The sequence below is a fragment of the Anabas testudineus genome, chromosome 5 (assembly GCF_900324465.2).
Source record: "Anabas testudineus chromosome 5, fAnaTes1.2, whole genome shotgun sequence".
In the NCBI taxonomy this organism is placed as follows: domain Eukaryota; kingdom Metazoa; phylum Chordata; class Actinopteri; order Anabantiformes; family Anabantidae; genus Anabas; species Anabas testudineus.
The window spans coordinates 13,603,963-13,621,659 of NC_046614.1; the positions used below are offsets into that span (position 1 = coordinate 13,603,963).

Genomic DNA, 17,697 nt, shown 5'->3' on the forward strand with positions numbered 1-17,697 from the left:
AGAAACACAATAGTGAAAATGAGACATGTATTTATTCATCGGTTTTCTCAAATACACAGTTGAAGACTTGTGTTCACTCTGACACATTTTGGCTGCAGACATCAAAGTAACAATCTTAAACACATCTTAAATCTTCATCATGCATCTTTAGCTTGTTTAAAATGGCTTCTGCTTTAAAACAAGAAGAAACTGACAGAATAAAGCAACTTCAAAATGGATGTCGTTTCTGGGCTCAACATTTAAAAGAATGTGTTACAAAATAAACTATTTGAAGATGAAAACTATGATGACGATGTACATTTTCATATATGACAAAAGTGCATTTCACATTTTGTAGACGTTTACATTAGTTTTCATGTTTTTCCTCACAACAAAGCAACCAACATGTTCGATATCTTATCATCCTTTGAGCAAAGATTTTTTTTCTGTACTTCTGGAAATGTACTTTTACTACAGACATATTTCTTTCTCTCAGCACACATTCAGTGACGTGATCTGCAAAAGTCACCAGGCACTCCCATATATCTCATTTTCCTTTGCTGCACCACATCATTTCTTTTTTCTGCAGGAATGGATGTGTGTCTCAGTGCTACAGATTTATTTCTAGTACAGCAGTGCCTCTTGCAGAGGAATGAGCAAATTCATTTCTGATTGGCCATGTTCTCTATGTGTTTATAAGCTTCATCTTGTTGAGTTAGTTCTTACTTATATCTAGTTCTGCCGATAATGGTCACCTGCTGACTGTTGCTGCTACCAGAGGGAGCAGAGCTGCTGTTAGAGGACTGGAGAGCTGTGTTGCTGAACCACACTCCATGGCATTTTCCTGCAGAAGACATAATAATCTGTAACACATGCCATAGGGGGTGGTGCATGGGTTTGATATTAATCATTATGGCAGGACATACAGTACTCAGGTTTTATGTGTGAAAAATGTTTGTTGATGACAATAGATCAAGTAAATTAAACTATAATTCCACCTTATTTTTACTGTAATATTTCAAGTGACCAAAATAGGTTGAACGATCCTTTAATTATTAAGTAAGAATGAACCAACTTTTACTTTAAATATGTCAATGTAAATAAGAATTCACTTAGTGGTCTTGTAGTGATAATATAGTTTTGAGGACATTTACTGACATAATTCATTCATTAGCCCTTTTACAATAATCTTTATCATTTCGAGTTAAATGCTTCACCCCAACCTTTACCCTGAACTGAACATAACTTAATTTTAACTCCTTCACACAACTGCAGAAAGACACATGTACACATACACAGGTACTGCATGCATGCAAGGGCACGTTCTCATACCTCAGGGTGGAAAGGATGACACGATTCAGGTTTCTTTCTGTCCTTCTGAAACTTCAGTCGGTCACATTTTAGCGACTCGTTGTGTTCAAAGGTGTCAAGGGTAAAAATAAATCAGCGGAGCATGTTTCTAAGTTCAAAGGTTCAACACGTAACCATGAAAAATGTACTCTACAATTATTCTCACACTCAGTGCAGAAATAAAGGTGATCTGAGTAAATTTTTTCACATATTAAACATGTGTCTGTGTTTCATCTAGGAAGGATATACATGATCTCTATGGGATCCATGGTTACTGGTGGGACACTGCTGCAGTCGCACTTATTGTCCACAACAACCATGAACAGATTGCTGCTGGGAATCTGTTGAATAACAAAAGATCTGCATACCAAAGACAGACAAAGACTAGAATTAAAAGATCAATTATTTAGCGTATAAAAAGGGGAACGATTCTCAGTTAGTTATTTTAAAAGTACCTCATGCAACCATCACATTCAATGTTGCCTGTTGTTTCTTTGATGGTGCGTTCAGAGACAAAAGCTGGATATTCAGTATCACACGGCACCATCATGGTTTTACCTCGGGGTCTCTGAGCTGTGTACAAAGTAAGTTGAACTGAACCGCACAAGCTCGACACAACCACATATAGTTTCAGGTGCTTGCACGCCAACCCTCTAACACAGGTCTTTTTCTTACACATGCACTGTAAATTTATAATAATAATAATAAAGTTACCTTTGACTGAAACATCCACATTCCACCAACTGTACAAGTTAAACTCCAGCAGAAAACTATGGAGAAAAACATCAAAGTCATATTTTACATGAATATGTTTTTGTTTAGAGTCAATTTATCCCCATATCAAATGAATATGTTCTTTATAAATGGTTCTTACATAACAAGTTCAGTCAGGAGCCATTTAAATGCAGAAAAAGGCTTCGGGAGAAAGAGAAGAAATACATTCAAAGGTTGCATTTAATTTGCACAAATCCATACAAATTGTTTATTAGTGTTAAAAGTAAGACATTCTGTGGCTTATGCTGCTAATGTTAACACAGCCACTATGTGTACTTCCACTGTATCACACATGACTAAATAATTCCTTCTAAAGTCATGCTCTGTCCTGCATACTTACATCTGATAAAGTGAAGGCACTGTCGCTGCTCCCAGCATACTCTTTGCAAAGAGCCTGGTAGTCATACAGAGTAATCCTGCAACAGGACAGCAGTAATACCTACATGCTTTTAAGGTCAGGTTTACAGGATCAGTGCTTTTAAGGAAGTGTTTAATTTTAACTCAGACCTTTTGAAGGACCCCATTTGGAGAAGTTTGTTCATAACAGCACCCTCTACCTCTCCAAAGAAGAGCCCTGTCTGAGAGAGAAGTTATGTCAAACCACATGGGCACACACAGTTAGACATACTGCAGATTAGGTTTTATAAAACAACGCAACCTTTCTCTAAAAGTTATTAACCCTGGAGTAACGATTTGTTTTTGTTGTTGTAAACATAGTTATATCATACGGTATCATCATGTTGTAAAGTTAACATCCTGGCAAACAGTTACATTTTATTTATCATTCGTTTGGAGTGTTGTCAGTCACCCGGTGAAAGTAGAGCCAACATTTACATTGTTCAGTTTGTGGTCTCTACCAACTCCTGAGGAAATGCTTGTCAGCCACTAACGGTGTCTTTCTGGTTTCATAGGTTTCATACTGAGCTAGTAGTATATGGGGCAGGGGTTAACAGCTGAAAACAGCTGCCTGCTGCTGTAGACAAAAATGTAGCCACGAGAACAAATAGACCATAATAGTACAACTGTGGGCCACACAACTTAACAGTGAACGCTAACATGCAGTAAACCACTCATTCTGTGCGTCACCATCTGCAACTCCTTTGACATTGTCACTGAGCTGGTAAAAAATATTGTTGCTTTAAATATTGTCGCTTATAATGCAGCCAAATAACATCAGCAAAGAGAAAGACTCGTTGCAAGTTGTAGGCCACTGACAGAAAACTGCTAAATGTGAAATATGTATTTATCACGTTTTTTCTATACTACGTATATATGTATTTATTTTTTTATAAAACAATGTTTTTCCACATGACCTTTCTGTATTCAAAGATGATGAAGATACAGCAATTGATGTAAGAGGGGGTGTGGGTGTTTTGATTATTTAACTTTTGTTCATAGAGATATGCACACAGTACCTGAGAATGCTCCTCTGTGACAAGAATGAAGCCATTGTTGTCAATGAGATAACAGTTAATGTCCTGTCAGAAGAGTAAACATATTATTATGAAAATAAAATCACAAAACCTCAAAATCTGAGTCTAGAACTGACAGTTCTCACCTCACTGTCACAGCTAATGCTGCATTTTCCATCCAGAGCTGTGCACTGAGCACAAAACATACGCAGTTTAGTTTCACATCTAATCTCAGTAATGATAAAAGCACGCCGCAGTAAGTTGTTGTGTGGTTACCTGTCTGCAGGCAGTCCAGAACTTCCTCTGAAAAAACTCGAGCTTCATCTGGATCCCTACAGCTGAGAATAAGAACAAGGAAAAGCTTTGTAAAGTTTGTAAAAAGTGATCATTACTGTGATCTTTTGACTGATAATAATAGGTTCACTTATGAAGAACATAATAATAAAACACACAACTGAAGCAGTTATTTTTAGTGGTATATAGTAAATGCAAGAAATTAATCAGTAAAAGAATGAAGAGCTTCCCAAAATAAAATGCAAACATGATGTAAGCTGTTAAAATGAAAGTACGAAAGACGGTTGTAAAAAGTTTGTCACCTGCAACGATTGGAGACTTTCTGTCATCCAGGAGCTGAATTGCTGTGCTGGCCAAAACCACGCTCTTATTTTCTAAAGCTAGAGAGGAAGAACAGAATAAACACCATAGTAGACTTGTTGAAGCTACACTTTCTGTTCACTAGGTGGAGCCCTTTACTAAGCAGCCTCCATCAGCTGTGCACAAAAGAAATGCGGTACAGTCTATTACTTTACAGTAATGCAGTCCAAGTCAGAGCCAAATGACTTTAATATTTCTGAAATGGGTGTTGTGATAGAACATTTTAGGTTATGATGGCAAAGCCTGAGTGGATGCAGTCATCATTAACAGAGGAAAGGTGGTAAATGTCCTGGAGAGTGAAGTTTAATTCTCCACACTCTGGATAGTAGACAGAATATGGGCTACATTAACAGAAGAAAAGCTGTGACGGAGACGAGATGTGCTGCACATCCTGTCAGTGGAAACTATAAAACCACGGTCCATAAGAAAAAGAAGGACAAAGACTGACTTAGATATTCAAATTCTGAAAGGTAATTAGATGAACTTCCCAAAAGTACAAATCTCATTCCCAGAAAAACTCAAACATTTTACCAAATAAAATAATAATTTCAGTGTTTTCATTAAGTAACTTAATCACCTTTTGTAAATGAAAAGCTAATGTAGAGTTTTATGCTTACAGCACGACAAATGACAAAAGAGTCATAATAAGACCAAAATGTTTTAACAATATTCAAGTAACACCCACATGATCCAAAGTGAACAGGTAAGTTGGTAACAAGTGAAGGTTTCATGATTGGATTTTAAAGGAACATTTGCTAAAGGCTCGGTCTTTGTAAGCAAAGATCAGTTGTACCTCACCGCTTTGTGCCAAATAGAATAGTTTTTTTGCTATTTATAATTTGTAAAAAAATTCAAAATCTCGGGGAAAATCTTGTGCAAAGGCCAAAGATAGAAACCGCTGCTGAATGTGTGTTCAAGCCTTCAGGCAGAACTGCATGAAAAACTCACAGCATGGGTGACTTCATATGTGTGAAGGTGCCACTGATGTGGCAGTGAGAGAGACACATATGCTGCCATCAAGGCCAAGTGTTTTCCCAGGAAGTGAGTGGATATTACAGCAACAAGGACAACACAAGGCCTCATTCTGCATATGCTATAGCAGTTTAGCTTGTCAATGACTGTCCTGCCCTAAGTCTCTTTTGTCTGTCTCCTATTGAAAATGTGTGGTGCATTGTCCAACATCGATCATGGACTGTGGAAGAGTTGAAGTCAAGTTGAAGTACAGAACAGTTAGTTTCCTCAACTTTTCTGGAAATTGGAGTTTGTATTTTTATGTAATCATGCAGCAAAAACAGGAAATTATATTAAGCACATACAGTTCATTGTCTACTTCTCTAATTCAAGATACAATAGGCAGATAAATTCACTCTGGTTTAGTGCTGTATACCTGTACTGAAGGGCATGGAGTAGACAAATGTGCCTGGGACCTGCTCTGCAGCTCTCTTGTACCACAGAGGGAAGTGATCAGCATTAAACACACCCTCTTTGTCCTCCGCTGTCAGGAAGTCTCTGAGGAAGCGCACAGAATAAAAGCGAGGTGAGGAGTGAAGAGCCAGATTCATCAAGCACCATCACAGCTTTGCCTCGTGCTGTAACTAATAATTAGAGAAACGTTGAGCAACAGCACTCACTGATTAGAGAGCTGATCAGCGGGTACAAACAGGTTGGTTCGTGACAGGCCAGTGCGTGTTCCCAGGAAGGCGATCTCCACTCCTTTGTCTGAGTTCCTGTTGGCGTAATAAAGAGAAGTGCCACAAAAACACACCTTTAAATTAATTTCCTGTGATTTCCCTGAATCAACTCTTGACTCATCACAATTATACAATGTTTTCTTTTCAAATTCAGATAGCAGATATTTATATTAACATTATGTTTCAGGTACATTTGCATTTTTGAGTTTGAACTGAGAGCAGCTGTAGCAAGGCAGCACAATTTCCCTCTGGGATTAATGAGGTTTTGAATCTTGAATCTTGACATTTGACTAGATGGTTGTTTCTCTGACAAAACTCAGGTCTTTATTGATCTATTCGTCCATTTTCTGCTGCTAATCTGTTGGCAGCAACTTAAGATGCTCTCCAGACATCCTTTTCTCAATCAGCATTTTCAAACTCTTCTCTCTGGGAGATCCTGAGGTACATAATTTCTCCATTGTGCTACTCTGTTATCCGTCAGTTGAGTGTGTCCAGAACACCTCCAGCAGCAGGCGTGCAGGAGGCGTCCAGAGCAGAAGCAGCAGTAGGTACTGTATATTGTAAAAATACTAAGACTGTAACTTTTATTTATGTATTATCCTTTTGAGGGCTTTAGATTTTTTTTAAATACTATAAATAATTATAGGATCAATATTTTTCATTTAAATTATTATTAATGGATAAATAACAAGATAATCATTGGTAGATTAATCATAAATAATCACTAAGAGCAAAGACCTCAAACATGCTTTAAAGGACAGTTCTTAAACAGAAATATGTACATAAAGACATCATAATAGGATCTCAGTTGACAGACATTTGTAAGTAAAGTGCTATGAAATCTCCAACTGCAAAACTACATTTCCAAATTTAAGAAAAACTATCTATCTGAAAGCATGTTGCCTTTATGTTGTACATAATTTGAGTAAAATATATTTTAATGAAAATGGGTTGATGATGATTTCGATGCCTTTCTTATGTTGTATACTTCATATAGGGTTTTAAAATTGTATTTTCCTAACCTCACAGTGGGTTATAGATCATTAATGAAAACATGATCACATTTTAATTTGGCTGATGTTCATCCTCCTGCATATTATTTTTTACATATTGTTGTATATTGTTTAGTTTATTACATTTTTATGAATCAATTATTTATAACATGTTCTATTTATGAGTGTAGAACACTTACAAGCATTTTATGATAACACAATTTACAAGACAGAAACTCTTTATTAACATCTTGCTTTAACTTATAATAACCGTGCTTACTCTGACTTGTTGAGGGCCAGTCCAGTCCAGTAAGCCTCCAGTGGAGCAGTGACCACAGCGTCAAATAAAACCTCCTGGATCAGTTCCCTGTCACCTGCAGAATACGTCATCATGACATAATCAACAAAAACTGACTTTTGTCTACTCATATATCTCATTGGCAACACTCACATTTGTTTACTACCTCTACTCCATATGATAATTATTTAATCCACAGGTAGTTTAGACACCATGTGGTCGGACTTGTGGTCTTTCTTACATTTGAGGTGCGGTCTGCGGCCGGTCATGAAGAGCTTAATAGCTTGTATCTGCGTCAGGTGACGGTGCTCATGCTCCTCCTCTATGTTGCAGTAGGTCCTGTCATCCAAACAGAGCCAGACTCTTACATCACAGGCTTCAACATCACCGACAAACACAGAAGGGTAACCTATATAACGCATGAATGCCCACTTCCATAACCCCAGTGTTACCATTCATCTGCCAGGGCGACATCTGGCTGTTCCAGATCACGAAGCCCTGAAAAACACAAGTCAGTAACGCTTCAGCAATGCCAGCCTGGGTAGGCTGACACTATAAGCAGGTTGGAGCAACATGCATCTTAACAGAATTGGAGTAACATACCGGCTTCAATTGACACATTTCCTCTGAAGAAGTACTTGCCATGACCTCTGGAAAGAGCCACTCCGACACTAGAGACAAAGCAGGAAAGAGAGTCAGTCAGTCAGCATTTGACCGAAATGGAGAGGTTAGAAAGGCTTTTCAGGAGTGTAACTTTTGTTCCACCTGAATGGTGTTCCCTTGATGTCTGTGTAGTAATAGTCATTGTGCATCTTCAGGACACGCCTCTAGAACAATGGAATAAAGGAGTCCGGGTGAGATTTACTGCTTTGGTCCAGAGAAAACAGAGAACAACTCATCTGATAGGGAGACAGGCTAAACATCTTTATCTGCAGCCTCACCCCTCTATCCACTGTCTTCTTCACCTCCATAGAGAAAGTACCTGTCTTCCGGTTCACCATTGCGTTGCGAAGCTGAAAGATAAAGCAGAGAAGTCACGGTTGGGTCATAGACCTGGCAGCCTGTCAGTGGCTACAATTTCACAGTGACTCTGAAAACTCAGCAATAATCCTGCTCTGTATAATAGATTAAAAAAGGAACATGCAATGTGATTACAGTATGAAATCAGGCAAGTGTATCATACTTTAAATCTAAACAAGGCCAGGATTTCGTATTTATACTTAAAATAATGGCAACTTGGCAACAAGTTTTTATGACACATACAATGTCATCTTTGTCTTCCCATTCCACCTCGGACAAATCCACACTGCTGTAGTTGGGCTTCCGCCTTTTCTGACCCTCCTGATACTGCACAGAGAAACACAACATTCACAGTTTAAAGATCCACTTGCATACAGTTTTTATCTTATAAAATGTTCATGTCTAGAAATCTACTCTAACTCTGTAACTGTAAAATCTGCATGTGGCACATTCATGAGCACGATATTAAATACATGTGAAATGAGTCAGTGCAATGTGTCTTCTGTGTGTCCCTGTTAAAATGAACACTTGCTGTGTGCTTTTATTTATCAAGCCCTCTTATGGAGGTTTTGTCGAGCAATTATTTAACAAATCATCTGTGAAATTAACACTGTCAGGTGAGTCACAAATAATTAATGTGATTGATAGGAAATCCACGCTCAGACACGTCTACATCAATACATTACACTGTACATGTCAAATGCTGCTTCTGTATGTCGTCCAGTGCACAAATAAACAACAAGTCAATGACTACAATCACAGCACACTTTTAGCCACAAAGAGACACTCACAATAAACCAACACAGACTAACACACGCACAGTTGCACAGAGAGGAATAGCACTAACACTGGCACACACAGATCCACTAGCACAACCATAGCTCCTGAGGAACCAGCGGTCCCAGGGCGAGCGGCTGTGGTCTCTGCCAGCGAGTGTTAAGTTACCTCTGGGAAATCTCAGGGCAGCCGGCCCTATGAGTGGCCTTTATCCCTGCATGCATACATCAAAGGAAAAGGTGGGGATTACAGACTATACGAGCCCATGTAGCCTCCTAACCAGATTAACACATTTGTCTCTGTGTGCCCTTGTCAAAGGAAGTTCATAATTTTCGTTATGCATAAAACAGTATGAACAAAACAAAAAGGAAGAACAGGGTAAAATCAGGGAAAGCTATGAGACTGTTCAGGTGTAAAAGAGATGTTCAGAAACACGAGTTACCAAAGGTCTGAGGTCAGGATGTGTCAGGATGTATCCATTGTTTGTGATGGCAAATGCATAGCCATGGATCCCTAACTAGAGACACAAAATGAGAGGCGTTTTAAAAAATGCATATTAATACATTCATTTATTTAAAGCAAAAGCACAAGGACAGCTGATTGTACCATATGTTTGGGGATGAGCTTCATCAGCTCCTGCAGAGGGATGTCTGTTCCTACGACCCCCAACAGAATACCCTGGTTCTTCTGCATGAAAAGATTCAAAACACATACAGTCAAACCTCAGATGAAAACTGCCGACGTATTCATTTAGTTTCTCAAGTTGTCACCAACATACTGTTTCATTCTTTGTGCTGAAGACAGGCATAGCTACTGTAGTCATCAGACTTGGGCCTCCTTTGTCATTCAGCTGAAAAAAAAAAGAATTACAGTGTAGTTACTCATAAATGCTGTTATTCAACGTCAAAGTATGGCTCAGACTCCTATTATATACAACATATTACATTACTAGATTATTCCTACTGACATAAACTCCAATGATTCTTATAATGATTTTTCATTTCTTAATATATTGCCACATAGTTTAAAGTCCTATGCATTATATTTCTGAAGTTGGGCAATACGGCGCTATGGGCTCAAGAGAGGAGGTGAGGTCACGATGAAGGCTGATAAAATTAAGCACATGAGCTCAGTTAAAGTAGGTCTGCTATTCCCTCACCTCGTGAGTCAACACAGTGGAGTGTGCCCGCGCCTGTGTGTTTGTGTGCGTGTGTATTTGTGTGTGGTTGACGTTCATTTGTGTATGTGAACGCATAAGAAGGAAACGAGCTGTGAACTGCAGTGTGTACGAGCTTCCCTGACAAAATGAAGAATGGAGGGTCCTTAAATTCATCACACACACAATAGGAGAGAAAACTGGACTGCTTATTGTACACGAACGCACGCACACACACACACACATGCACACACACAGGTGAACACACAGTGCCTAACCACCTCCACCTCCATCTCTCTCTCTCTCTCTCTTTCTTGGTCTTCCCTCCAATGTCAGTTTTATTATGGGCTTTAGGAGATAAAATGCAATGATCCACTGAATGATGAATGGTGTGTCTAAGGCTGAGATACAAGAGCACACACTCCAGAGGACAATCTCCCACTCCTTGTGTGTGTGTGTGTATGTGAGTGTGTGTGTTTCATTGTGTGCATGCTCATACTGGAAAGTACAACAAATGCTTCTCTACTACTTCTGTCCCTCAGAGGGAGGATGGGAGCAAGTTCTCCTCATTTTACACTTCCTAGGACATATGAAAGCATAATGTTTAAAAGTAGGGACAAAAAGCAGCTATTCAACCTCCAAAGTCACTTTATACATTTACATTTAGCAGATGCTTTTATCCAAAGCAACTTACAGTAGGTACAGAGGGAGGCAGGGTAAGCTGTAGGAGGTGTTGCCTAAGGACCTCTACTAGAGGTAGTCCACAGTTGGGATTCAAACCGCAGTCTCCCGCATTGAAGGCAGCAATCTTACCACTACACTATCCATATGCTGTGACTGTGGGACTGCAGTGACTTAAATTAGCTGGGTCTCAGCAGAAACATGATCTCTAACAGTTCAGAACTACTCTGTCCCACCAGACAACAAAAAAATAACCAATCAATTACGCCAACATGATGTGATCAAATGTAGATATTTACCATGTGAGCCTGGGAAAGCTGCAAGAAAAGAAGAGACGGAATAAGATTGAATCGTCCATGAGTTAGAGTCTGCACATTCTGCATTGACTTTGTGAAGACAGATGTACACTGCGTGGAAGATCCAGGCAGATTAATGAAGCTCATAATGTGGATTCATTCCAGCAGCATGATGAGCAACGACCAGAGAGCAGACATGCACATGTGCACGCTGTACAACGCAGACATGGACAAAATAACACAAATTTATTAAATTATACTCGTTGTTGCATTTTATTCCTATAGGTTTCTGTTATTCTGTCCACGATCTGTTTGAAGCATCTTATTTCATGGTACATACAGCCATGCAGTCTCGCACACACATACCAATGTATGATGAATAGACCGATTAACAACTCGAACACTCAGGAAGCCATTTAGAGTAAAGCACCATAATATACTTACAGCACTGTCCACGTAAGCTTCAGTCCACACTGTGTCGTGTTCGTGATCAATAACCTTTGGGCGACTCATGACGTGAAGATACCTCATCACGTTCTCCTGAACATCTGCTAAAGTGGAGATCTGGCTGAAATACCCTGCAATAAAACACAAACATTTGTCCCAAATGAGGCACAGTGAACATATTTGGACCATTTGGACCAAAATGTCACAGGTTAAGTTTAAAGGTGAAAGAAGTATCAGACTAACAACATTACATCCACAATCTCAAATACTATAAACAATCAGGGCTGTAGGACGTTGTACATGCTGAGATGATGAGTTCAAGTGCCCCCAAAGCATGCAAGACAAAGGAGAGGATCTTTTTTCTAATAAATGTTTGGATTTAATTAGTCAGTAAATTGTTCTGTAATTTCAAATAAAGTCTCCTGAGCCTGTTTAAATTAATGAAATTCCATTTCAAAGCTGAAGTAGCCAGAAGTAGTCAAGTTCTAGTTTAACCCCACACACTACATGCCAATACACACCTTTCCCTCCCAAATGTGACCTGTGAGTGTTGAAAACCAATTACGGACCATCAGGAAATCACGGTAGAATGAACCTTTAATTAGGTGCTAATTAATTCTGGAGAGTTAGTATCTAGTATTTTATCAGCTGCTTGTTCGTTCCGTGTGCAGAATGTTGCTGTGCAAACTAAAAAGTGATTCGATACATTAAAATATACTTTTTTACAAACTCCCTCAAAGTTTCCCTAAAAATATAGTGAAGTGTCAAGTAGCATGAAACGATCAAGTAGAAATATTACAAAACTCTCTGAAGTGTGGTACTTAAGTCAATGCAGTTATGTAGATAACAACTACTCTGGAGCGACGCAGGAGTCATTTGACTTGGTGTCAGTTCCTGCTGGTGCTGACAATGTTTCATATTGGACATGAAAGGTTATTTCACAGTGGGGGTCTTTATGTGGAAGGATGTTTGGGGCTTGTCTCTCCACAGTCCCTCTCTGATCTGTTTTCCTGGCTGTGACTTTCCCTTCCAGAGGGCACTCATCCGAAACGCTGACACGCGGGAGGCATCAGCAGTGAGCAGCCGAGGGGGAGACACTCTGACAGGAAGAGGGATTAGAGCAGATTGACCTCTGAACCCCCCAAGTGCCACTTCATTGCCTCTTGGCAGAAGGAGACTGAGACGGCACATACACACGCACGTGCACGCACAAACATGCATAACAAACACATATGCATACCCACACATCTTCAGCCTATTGCATTAGTGCGCAGAAACACCATGTTGGCCATTTTTGACACCCTGATACGGAGCTGTCTTGAAAAGTGTTTATCAAACGTCTCAAACCTTTGTTGGCACAAGCCATCCATTTGAGGTTATCAGCAAACGCAGATTCTCGTCCAATGAGGTAAGGGAAAATCCGCACCTGTGCAGAGGACACATAGATGTCAACAGCTTCAAAGATGGAAGGATTAAAAAACATGCAAAGGGATGTGTCTCCTCAGTACTTTATCTTCCTGTCCTGATTCTATCTAGGATGCGAACAAGAGCATGGTGCATGGTTTTACATCCTTATGAGCCAACATGGATCATTTAGCTGCTTTTCAACCTTTGTTCTTATTCTTTATATTATTTCCAGTGTTTCCTTGTCATTACATATCTTCCTTTTTTCCATTTTGCAATTTTGCCTTTAAATTCTATTAATTTTCTTGTGTTGGGGGGGGGGCTTGGGCGCGAGGGCATGTCCCACTGTCCTTTTAAAGAACGCTGTGTGACACTTTGACAAACTTGCACGGCTCATTGGCTCCAGATGCTTTGCTAAGCACAAAGTATATAGGAAACACTGAATAGCTGCCATGTAGCAACCCTGAGGGTGTATAGGGAAAGGGGGGGGGGGGGGGGATGCCCTGCCAAATACTGCCCTGTACCCTGCCAAACACTGCCAACACACATATGCTTGATAGGACTGAACAAAAGCCCCCGAGCTGTTGTTTTTATTGCTCTGTGAATAGCACAGCAGTCCATTTCATTCAAATTGCTTTTAGGTTTTACAAAGGGAGCCTAACAAAAGATTTGAACGCTCGTGTTGAGTCCGGGAAGAAGTGTGGATAGAGCACACTAGATCGGGGATGGTGACTGGAGCCTTTGAGACAGAGCTGCTTGTACATGCTCTGCCCTTGAAAGCATTTAATTTCCCATGTTTTATTCCCCGTGGGAGGGAAATACTGCTCCGTAATGCGTCAACAAATTTTAAAACATCTAACTGACGTAGACGTTTACATTACAGGGTTATGAGTGGTAATGAAGTAAAGGACCAATTCCTCAAAATGTCAAGACAGGAGCTCCATCTGGCACGCAGTATTGAAATGCACTGTACATCTATCCCTGGAAGCGAGAAAAGTGCAGTGAAAGCAGAAAATCGAGAAAAAAAGGCATGTTAACATTAAAAATCGGGCACCATGTGGAACAGGAGGGAGACCGAGAGACACACAGCAGCAGAGGGAAGAGGCTGAAACTCACCTTTCTTTCTGGCCAGTTGTACTTCTCAAAAACATCATCATACATTTCAGTTGCCCCATCGGTCACCAGCATGATGGCCTGACTGCACACACTGCCGTGACCAGTCTGGTTAAACTGCAACAATACATGTAGACACATTAAACGCCCAAATCATTTACGTTCTTATATAAACATTAAGCAAACAGAGCCGACATCGTCTGTTCCCATTGTGTTTGATGATGATGTCCGATATGTCAGCCATAAAGCCAATAACAGTCGGTCAGCAACATACAGATAATGTCTCACTTTGTAAATAAACCTGAAAAGTGTGATACACTTTATTCTGATGCATTGAAGTAATTAACAGGTTTATTGACCTGTGACAGGCTGAATGTGGAGAGAAGGAGGAACGCGAGCATGAGCTCTCAGATCACACAGGCCTAGTGTCTCTCTCACAGTCATAATTTAACATTTAGATAAATGTTATTAGATAATTTCATGCATCTTTCATCTCAAACTACTGTAAAGCTGCACTTTCATCCTGACATGTTGCTACTTGAATGCAGCTTGGTCTGCAGTGGCTGAGGGGTTGTGATATGGCAGCACTCAGTAAGTCTCTGGAAAAAGATGAATCACCTAATCCAGGTATGAAGTCTGATTCATATTAGTGAGCGAGAGTGGATTGCTCTATGGTATTACCTCTAGCTAATAGAATTTATAATTTTCATCATCATTGACCAGTAGAATGAATAGAAAGTGTTTTTTCACTCGTCAAGGCAGGAGAAACACAGAGAGTACAAACGTCTGCGTTTAAATGTTGTTAATGAGTCACAACAATGACACGAAAGTCTACTTTTTGTAGAAAAACTTTTGTTTAAATGTATATTGTATACTTTGGTTCAGTATTATATGTTACAAAAGAAAGAATTTGAATATCAATAAAAGACGACTTTAAGCAACTGATGTTGGAACTGATGTCTCAAACAAAACAGCAGTTCGTTGAAAGCTTTCATCCCACAAGAAGCAACATTTAGTGACATGTAATACAACCATGTTTTGCATGCTTCTAACCCTGTGAAAGGGATGACAATCATATCACAATGCTGCTCTAATTTAATTGACCATGACTAGCTGTGAAATAGCTGCAGCTCTCTTCAAGTGAAGTGAATTTCTATTTGATTTGGCCCATGATAGGTTGTATTCTGGTCTCAGTTACTGGGCAGTGGTGTGCTGTGGATTTCAGCAGTAGGGTACTGGCTAACTGATTACCATATTCATTGCAGGGCTTTAATTAATCTGACAAATGCAGAGGTAAAAGCTGCACTCCCTCAGCTTCAGCGGCGCAGCCAAAGCTTGCCTGAAAACAGGGAGATAAAAGGAGTGCGGCGTGGCTCCTGGTCTTATCTGCTTTGTGTTCCAATCAGCCACGTTATTAATCATTGACATTAATTAGAGCCATTAATCACGCTTCAGAATAGATGTGTCTGTGTTTGGAGGGCGGAACGGGGATAGCGCTGGAGCGTTTCGACAGGCGACACACCTCCCAAGCGCTCACATATATTTGACTAGAGTGTGCTACTTTTTTATGATTAGCTGAGAACATGCAGAGTGTTGTACTCGACAGCGCGCTCTCACTGAAAACAAATGTGGCTTGTAAAATGAATGTTTTCCTAGTGTTCTGGTCAAGTGGAGCTCTTGAATCAAACGAGAAGAAAGTGTATTTGTGAGAGCTGAGCACACGCACAAATTAATTTTCTTTATGTCAAACGAACCAATAAATAAATGAATGATTTTGCGGAAATGAATGGACACACAACACCGCTGTCACATAATCAGTAAAGTGTAGATAAGAATTGAGTTGATCTGATTTGTGATGCGGTATTTCAGTGGAATATAGACTGGGATGATTTATGTTTGGACAGAATCCCCATTACACTGACAGTCACAGCTTAGTGTCCTGGAACTTACATCATTCAGGATTGTGAACGCTTCAGTCAGAGCTTCACCCAGCAGCCCGATCCCTTTGGCAAACAGCTTGTCCAGGTGTTCGCGGAAATGCTGACAGATAACGACAAGGTTTTGAAGAATAATCACACAAATTCAGACCTGATACGATCCCCACACACATTCATTATGTCACTGTGAATTGGGACTCACATCTTTGTTGGCTCTATCTGCTCGGACCAGCGTGCCGTTCAAACACGGCTCCACATAGTGAATCTCCTGGTTATACTGAGGAAATAACAATTAAAACAATTAAATAAGCATTTTATTGTTTGTTTTTAATAGAAGACTGGGCCCCTGATATCTGAAACACAGCAAAAGTAATAGACAGCAGTGGATAAGGATTTCAAAAGGGAGATGCACAACATACAGTTTAAACCAGCAGAAACACGAAGACTAAATTTAAAACCTACTGCAATGATGTTGAAGAAGTCGTCATCTCCCAGTGTGTCTAATATGGAGGAGACGGTCTGCCTGGCAATGGTCAGTCTCAGTCCTTTCATGCTTCCGCTAACATCGACTAGGATAACGACGTCCTTTGGAGACGTCGCTGCCTGGATGTACCTGTGATGTGGGATTAAATCGACAGGCTTGTACAGTGATGAACTGGGAAAAATAAATCCTTTCCTCACTAATTGTAAGATGCACATGATTATTTTCTCAGTAGTGTTGAGGCTTACCACTTCCGATTTCTGCAGTCAAATCCGATGACGCCATGTTCATCTGGATGCCACTTCACTCCTGGGGGAGAAGATCAGGAATCAGGCAGGTACGGTAAATAACTGAGACATAACATGAAAATATAATAATATGTTTCACAGTGTTGGCTACACTTTAGTCAGTTCTCAAATATATAAAAACATTTTACCAATTAAAACTGTAAAAATATTTCTATGTGTATATTTATAAAACATTTTCTCTCTTATGGCCAAAACAAAAAGCAAAGACAAGTTCAGTGTTATGTTAATGAACATTAGTAAAAGAGTTTCATCAAACACAGGCCCCTCCTCACACATTAAACATATATAGTTCGAATCTGTTTTACAATTTCATCAGTTGCATCTCATGTCTGCGGCTTCGCCTCAGTACGTCAGAGAGCTGAGTGACTGTTTCACATCATTGCAAAGGTCTGATAACGTCGGTCGGATCCAGCAGCTGTAGATCCACACCAGGAAACGCTGATTAATTACAGTCTGTATGTATGCATCCTCTCTGATGGGCTGTAAAATTACTACATTAGCCAAATTATCCTTTTAGTAATTTTAAATCATTTGTTCTGATTCTTTTTTTTTTTTTCACTCATGGCTGATGGCTCCCATGAGACAACTCTTTCTTTTCCCACCCACCCACAGACTGACACACACACACCGACACACACACACACACAGAAGCATGAAGACAGCCACACTGACAGAGTGACAGCACTCACCGGGATACTGCCTGAAGAAACCCTTGGCACTTCCAAAGTACTGCCAGGTCAGAGTGGGATCTCTCTCAAAATTATCTACAAATACTTTATTCAAGGCCTCGGACCAGTAGACCCCGTTCACTATGTCAGGATCTGAGGAAGTGGAAGACGCGTGAAGAGAGAGAGAGAGACAAGTAAATTAAATGGTGATAATGGTAACCATTCTGGTCACAATTACCAAGCACATGGTTGACCTTTG

General features: G+C 39.9%; 1 protein-coding gene across 1 annotated transcript in view; it reads right to left on the reverse strand.

Moving 5' to 3' along the window:
- Positions 1-13: 13 nt before the first annotated feature.
- Positions 14-17,697, reverse strand: part of cacna2d3 (calcium channel, voltage dependent, alpha2/delta subunit 3) — a 29,222-nt gene continuing 11,538 nt past the window's right edge. The window contains exons 7-39 of the mRNA XM_026348663.1: positions 17,460-17,591; positions 16,711-16,771; positions 16,444-16,594; positions 16,184-16,258; positions 15,995-16,084; positions 14,048-14,161; positions 12,875-12,953; positions 11,525-11,658; positions 11,084-11,101; positions 9,726-9,797; positions 9,554-9,634; positions 9,390-9,464; positions 8,414-8,497; positions 8,092-8,163; positions 7,916-7,977; positions 7,754-7,821; positions 7,603-7,648; positions 7,392-7,489; positions 7,133-7,226; positions 5,801-5,896; positions 5,557-5,678; positions 4,112-4,189; positions 3,792-3,853; positions 3,662-3,706; positions 3,519-3,581; positions 2,611-2,681; positions 2,444-2,519; positions 2,204-2,244; positions 2,044-2,099; positions 1,785-1,902; positions 1,577-1,689; positions 1,312-1,394; positions 14-823 (exon numbers count right to left, since the gene is read on the reverse strand). Of these exons, the coding sequence (XP_026204448.1) occupies positions 731-823; positions 1,312-1,394; positions 1,577-1,689; positions 1,785-1,902; positions 2,044-2,099; positions 2,204-2,244; positions 2,444-2,519; positions 2,611-2,681; positions 3,519-3,581; positions 3,662-3,706; positions 3,792-3,853; positions 4,112-4,189; positions 5,557-5,678; positions 5,801-5,896; positions 7,133-7,226; positions 7,392-7,489; positions 7,603-7,648; positions 7,754-7,821; positions 7,916-7,977; positions 8,092-8,163; positions 8,414-8,497; positions 9,390-9,464; positions 9,554-9,634; positions 9,726-9,797; positions 11,084-11,101; positions 11,525-11,658; positions 12,875-12,953; positions 14,048-14,161; positions 15,995-16,084; positions 16,184-16,258; positions 16,444-16,594; positions 16,711-16,771; positions 17,460-17,591 (2,723 nt within the window). The 3' untranslated portion in view covers positions 14-730. The remainder of the gene's footprint in view (positions 824-1,311; positions 1,395-1,576; positions 1,690-1,784; positions 1,903-2,043; positions 2,100-2,203; positions 2,245-2,443; positions 2,520-2,610; positions 2,682-3,518; positions 3,582-3,661; positions 3,707-3,791; positions 3,854-4,111; positions 4,190-5,556; positions 5,679-5,800; positions 5,897-7,132; positions 7,227-7,391; positions 7,490-7,602; positions 7,649-7,753; positions 7,822-7,915; positions 7,978-8,091; positions 8,164-8,413; positions 8,498-9,389; positions 9,465-9,553; positions 9,635-9,725; positions 9,798-11,083; positions 11,102-11,524; positions 11,659-12,874; positions 12,954-14,047; positions 14,162-15,994; positions 16,085-16,183; positions 16,259-16,443; positions 16,595-16,710; positions 16,772-17,459; positions 17,592-17,697) is intronic.